The sequence below is a fragment of the Nannobrachium achirus genome (genome assembly GCF_963921795.1).
Source record: "Nannobrachium achirus genome assembly, chromosome: 3".
In the NCBI taxonomy this organism is placed as follows: Eukaryota; Metazoa; Chordata; class Actinopteri; order Myctophiformes; family Myctophidae; genus Nannobrachium; species Nannobrachium achirus.
The window spans coordinates 33,308,174-33,314,494 of record NC_137812.1 but is presented as its reverse complement, the minus strand read 5'-3'; the positions used below and the strand labels follow the sequence as shown (position 1 = coordinate 33,314,494).

Below are 6,321 nucleotides of genomic sequence, written 5' to 3'. Positions count from 1 at the left end.
CCACAGTGCTCACGGCCAGTGCGATTGACCGTACAGTAACTCCCCTCTGGAGAAAAAAAAGAAAGTCCCCAGTCCCCCCCAAACCCGCCACACGACAACCCCTGTCTGTCTCCCCCTCTCACTCTCTCAAACTCCCTCTCTCTCCTTTACACACTCTTTTGTTCCCCTGCCCAGGCTATCCTTGTCCATCCAAAACTTGTTCTCTGCTGCAGTGGTCACCTCTGTTGTTTCTTGCGTTTCTTTTCCGTCTCGCTCTTGCTCTCTCTCACCCTCTGGGTGAGGTGATGCCCTGTGGTCGCAGACTTTTATTTTCTCACTACTTCCATCACTTCTGCTGTCGCTCTGTGCCTCTCTGGTGTAGAAGATGCTCTGTGGCTCTGTCATATAAGGACCTGATGGAAAGAAAAGGAGAGGGGTGGGGAGAAAAAGAGAGAGGGGTGGAGAAATATAGATAGGGAGAGGGGGAGAGAGAGAATCAAGGGACGACGGGTCTCTCTTTCTACCCTCCCACACCCACTGCACACAACTAAATCTCTCTCTCTCTCTCTCTCTCTCTCTCTCCATTGTGCTTGTATAGAACAGATACACACACACACACACACACACACACACACACACACACACACACACACACACACACTGTATGTGTGTGCGTGTGTGAGTGTGTGCGTGTGTGTGTGTATCGCTCTCTGTCTCAATAAGACGGGAGAGAGCGCACACGAGAGAGGTTGCATCTGTCCAAAAGCAAAAAGGTCAGTGCACTGTCTCTACCTCATACTTTGAGGTGAGGACAATAAGAAAGCATATATAGGCTATATATTACTGTCAGCTCAAAACAATGAGCTGAGCTCATTGTTTTTATATTTGGCAGCTTGGGCCATGTCCACAGGCTGGTGGTCAGGGGCCTGAGGATGTTGGTGCTGTCCAAGTGTAAGGCAAAGCAGCTTGCTACATACTGTTCAATCTCCTCCATTTTAGACGGTTGATCTATTTGAGGAGAAAGTGCTATCTGTACCTATGATTATTTATCCGGTGTTGATAATAACAGACTGAAGTGTATGACCAATGGTGACTGTGAATAAGCTCATATGCATGTGTTGATTCTGTGTACAGTCTGGACTTGTTTGGATTCAAGCACTGAGACACATGTTGTTTCAAGCATGTGGGACATCAGAAGCGACTGAAAAATATTTGTGCCCCTTGTCATGTATTTTATAAATGTGGACTCAAATAAAGAAATTGAAATGTGAGTGTGAGTGTGTGCGCAAGCGTGCGTGTGCATGTGTGTGTGGGTTGGCCATCTTTGTGTTTTGTCTCAGAAGAGAGGCAGCATGCAGCATGACAGAAAACCAATAAAGAGAACATTTTGTAAATGAAAGTTAGTCTGTTACTAATAATATCCAGGGAATCCAGTCGATCATCATTTCCCCATGTGTCCTCTTAGATACTGGCCCTCAGAAAGAGTGACCAGGAAGTCAACACACAAAGTAAAGGAGTAAAGCCCAATTTACACTTTATCGCACATTGTCACTCATTGCAAAAAAATATATATATATATTTTCAAGCAAAGAAATTGCAACAAAGAATAAATTAGGCTGTAATCACAAAGAAGCTTTCTAAAAAACAAAAAACAAACAAAAAATCCAAGCAAATGTCAAGAGAACACTTCAAACAAAGCCTCAGCAGATATAGGTCAAAGAGGCATATCTGTTCAATCTAGGATAGAGATATTGAAAAAGCCACATTTGCCATTCCCTGTCTGTATGCGCATAAAGAATGGAGATGTGTGATAAACTACCGTAATGGCAAATTTATGCTCAAAGTATAAATTGGGCTTTAGAGAAAGGAGGGTGCTGATGACAGTTCTATTATGCCACAGAAGCGAGGGAGACAACAATTGAGAGTCAGGGCTGTCACAGCAGTTTGTAAAATGGCAGACTTCAGCACAACACCAAAGGCTGTCGCTCTGTCACTTGTCGTCAAGACAAATGAAATGAAATAAAATGGCCCCAGCATTTTGCAGCTGTCACTCAAGCAAATACCTGTCCTAAGTTGGCTATGCATGTCATTTCATCTTTTAGTTTGTGAATGTCATACTGTGTATCATAGCCTATCTGAGCAACAATCAGTCAGTGGTTAGGCCCAAGAACATATGCAGGCAAATAAAGTATATTGAGACAGAACTTAGGTTACTCTACATTTGAGTCTGCATTTAAGGGAGAATACATTTTCAACTTCAAATCTCTCACATGAGATGTATGGCTGTGTGTATAGTGTGTACCTCATGCAGTGGAATGAGCAGAACGACACAAAATATACTGTTACGCAAGGCAGGATAGCATAGAGGTTTACATTTTTGGCATGTGCTTACTCCAATGTCTCTCAACTGAACAAACAGGATTATTTTACTGCAGCTCTGTGTAGTGGACACAATATAGTTCTGTGAACTGTAATCATCCAGCCAGATTTGGTGTGCAGTAGTTAAATTAGGCTAGAAATGTTTTCTATCTGATTTCACACATCCATGCTATAACGTAAGCAATTTTCTTGCAATAATACAAATCAAAATAATATATAAATATTTGAATATTGTTTAAAAAACTAATGATGATGTCACTGCCCAAAGCCCTCCTAAGAGACACAGACCGAGAAGATTATTGAGGACATTATTGAGGACCAATTATATGAGTCAATTATATGTAGGTTGAAAAGTGGTTAAGTCATCCTTTAAATTCAGGAACGACTATATGAAAACAGTTTAACATCTCTGTTACCAGTTCACTGTCTCTATTCCTTACTCAACTGCTTATCTATATAACTAACAAAACATACTTTCTCATCAACTCACCTGATAAAAAAAACCCTCCTTACTTAACTGTCATGATAACTATTGACTGACAACTCCTCGATTGCTCATCAACTTACTTGTATTAACAACTCATCCCTTGCTTAACTGTTCACTTCTGATAACAACTCCTTCCTCATCTCCTCAGTGAGGTGTATTTATACCCATGTCAACCATTTGTGCATTGTATTTTTGTCCTCCACCCCCCCAAAAATGTGTTTTGCAAGAATCGGCCTCATGGTGGCGCTAGAAGGGCCATGTGAGAATTGATGGGTGGGGGTTTGGCAGGCAAGGAGTGTGTGTGCAAAATTTGGCATGATCGGGGCAACGGTTGCGGAGATATGAGCAGGGCAAAAGTGTGACGTGTGACATACAGACTGACTGACGGACAGGTCGAGGTTTTGATAGTAACTGCGACCTGACAGTCGCAATAAACAAGGAAATGTGTCATACCTAAAATAATAATATAATACAAGGAATGTCAGTATAAAATGCATGGTTTAAAATACTTTAGAAATAGCGAACACAGCAAAACATCATGGTAATGGTATGCATATGTGCTCATAACATGTCCAACTTCAACATCTGCTTCGACAGACTGGTCAAATAGGTCAGACACATCTCTGGTTGTGCGATGAGGAGAGCAGAACATGATGGCTATCTCATTATTATATGGCCTGTGCTTCATATCATTATTATTATTACGTTTGCTCATGAGTGTATGCATTGCAATGTGTGTTTTTAGTTTTTAGCGCTATTTTTTTTTTACTTATTACTAAATTATTATTGTATAATGTGTGTCTGTTTTGATAGTATTGTTGTTGGTGTCTCCTGTCTTGACACAAAAGATAAAATAACATTCTATATTAAAAAATAAAAATAAAATGCATGCATTGGGCAGGAAATGTATTATTTTCTTTCTTAAAAACCCATTAAGTGTTATCCACAGCAGGCAGGTCTAGATACTCATTAAGGAACTGGCAGAATTCCTTTAGACTTAAACATGTTGTGGACAAATCCTTCCCTAAAAATTCTTTATGGAAGTTATTAGAAGTTGTTGCAAATAAATATTTATCACCTTACATATCACCTTACATATACCTTACATTACCTTACATTATCACCTTACATATACCTTATACCTTATATGATAAATAAGGTAATATTTATCATAATAAGGTATCTATCTATAATAATGAAAAAGTAACTGTACTGTACACTACAGTCAGTACTGTATAATAGCAGTGGAGTCAAGCCGCTCTGAATGTGGTCTTTTCGACTTGGCCACACTTAAACAATGGTGCATTATAGTGCCTTATCCAATTGACCAAACTGTTTATTTATTTTGCATTAGTTCAGCAGGCTAACTTTCCAGGTAGCTTCTATTAACTTGGAAACCCATGATGTCATTGGGAGGCAGGTTTCTGAACTGTCCATGCCAACTAATGAGACACAGTGTTAGTCGAAAATTGTGCCATCTTATAATGAGTAGGATATGGAACCAATTATATGAAGATACAGTTGAAAATGTGTGAACTGTGAAGTGCTCCTTGTAGGGAATGCCACTAAAACTAGATATGTGTGGCCATGACTTTGGACAATTATCCTTCAAAATTATGCAAAGTAATTGCCCTGACATGACACCCCATAGTCATATCAGTATTGTGTTCAATTCCACACGTTTCTATAGCTCCATCTTGTGGATATATTTAGTAACTGTAGCGAAAAATCAGTGACTCCATTTTTCCCGTCAGATTTCCCGACAAGTTGAGTTACACGTCAGAAGAATACATGCAGGTCTACTGGTGAGTGGACGTGTGACTCCACATATTTTCGTCAGAAGCTGATCCTAGATGTACACAGAAACATGGAACGTCTAGTGGTGGTCAAGATGCCGATGAACAGTGGTGAGAGCTTCTCAACTGCTACTTCTGACATGCCTTCTAGCTTTTAAAACCCACACCCCATAGCCTATTTATTTGAGCATCTGTTGTTATGGCATCTCCGCATAGTTAGAAAGCACCCTGCGCTGTGGTGAGTTGTTTGACGCGTTTCCAATTCAACATTTAAAATGTCTAACTTGTGTAGTCTGGCAAACAGGTAGACGTAGGCTACACAGAGGTAGTCGACTAGACGTTTAGGCTGCAGTACAGTGCTTGTACTTGTGTGCTTGCTTCGGCTTGCTTCTGCCATGCAGAATACGGCAAAGCGCACGACAGTGTCCCTTGCCGGCGACAATAACTTATTTTTAAAGCTTGTTTGTCAGCAGCATAGTAGCCTACAATGACAATCTTGCTGGTGGCGAGCTTGTCGATATTTGGCTATTTTCGGTGCAGTAGACACCGTTGTAAAGTATGACGATGGTATATCAGGCTGCTACGTCATCTGGCAAGTGCCTGTGTTCAAGTAGTAACTGCTGCAACCTGCGGGAAGGCGTCTGCGAGACCTGGGTCTGCAAACAGGTCTGCAGACCTGTTTGCAGACCCAGCACTGCAGACCCAGGTCAACCTCTCTACTGCTCCCAGTGGCAGCCTTAGCTCCAGGCGGAGCCGCTCGATTGTCCACGACATTGCAAGCGGCGCGAAGGCCAGCGGACCTTGGTCCTGCTCTTCGCCCCCGAGCGCCGCAGGCGCGAGTGGCCGCGAAGAGCGGGCCAGAGTTACGAAGCCGTGGTGAATGCAATCGTTCTATTTATGCCCAGGCCGTAAGGCCTGGGCAAGCCCACGATAAACGCCCTGTCCAAGTGACTACAATGTCTGCACAGTCACCGAAGCACTAGGGGCAGTAAAGTCAAGTAGTATGGGGTCTGCAAACCCGGGTCTTCAGACCCACGTCTGCAGACATGCTGCAGACTTCCCGCAGGCTGCAGCGGTTAGCTTCTCCCTGTGTTGCTCTGACGACGCAGCCCTCAGCCCTGCATCCTCCTCCACACTTCACATGCCTGTGTCATCATTACAAATAGACATTATCACCTAATAAAAATAATGTTATTAGCCTTTCGCTTGGCCTATATTGAATCTGATCTGTAAGGTAACATAAATAATATCCCAGCTCATCTCCAAAATATTTAACCTAAGAGACCTATGAGAAACACTATATTGATTTAAAAAAAAAAGGAAAAAGAAAAATCAGCAAAACTAAAATGTGTGATTATTAATTATTAAGTTTGGTTTTGGCATAGGCCTAGGCTGTAAAACAACTTGTGGATTTGGCATAATATTAGAGCAACGGTTATCCTTTATCTATTCCATTCTATTCTATATCGTTACTAAATTGTTTCTGCACTCACTGTTCTCATACTGTCCCTCAGGGTTCTCCTTGGGGTCTTCTACCCCGCGGAAGAAGCAGGTGCGTTTCTCAGCCCGGCATGACATCCTCCTCCTCAGAGAGGTTATCGCCCAGAACCCCTTTGCCTCCAAGGAGTCAGGTTAAACGTTTTTCCTTTATTTTGACTAAATCTCCTAAAATAAAATAAA

General features: G+C 41.8%; 1 protein-coding gene across 1 annotated transcript in view; it reads left to right on the top strand.

The window, feature by feature from the left end:
• The first annotated feature begins 4,636 nt into the window (after window positions 1–4,636).
• Window positions 4,637–6,321, top strand: part of LOC308281179 (uncharacterized protein) — a 4,167-nt gene continuing 2,482 nt past the window's right edge. Inside the window, exons 1-2 of the mRNA XM_080721295.1 lie at window positions 4,637–4,752; window positions 6,156–6,272. Of these exons, the coding sequence (XP_080577421.1) occupies window positions 4,713–4,752; window positions 6,156–6,272 (157 nt within the window). The 5' untranslated portion in view covers window positions 4,637–4,712. The remainder of the gene's footprint in view (window positions 4,753–6,155; window positions 6,273–6,321) is intronic.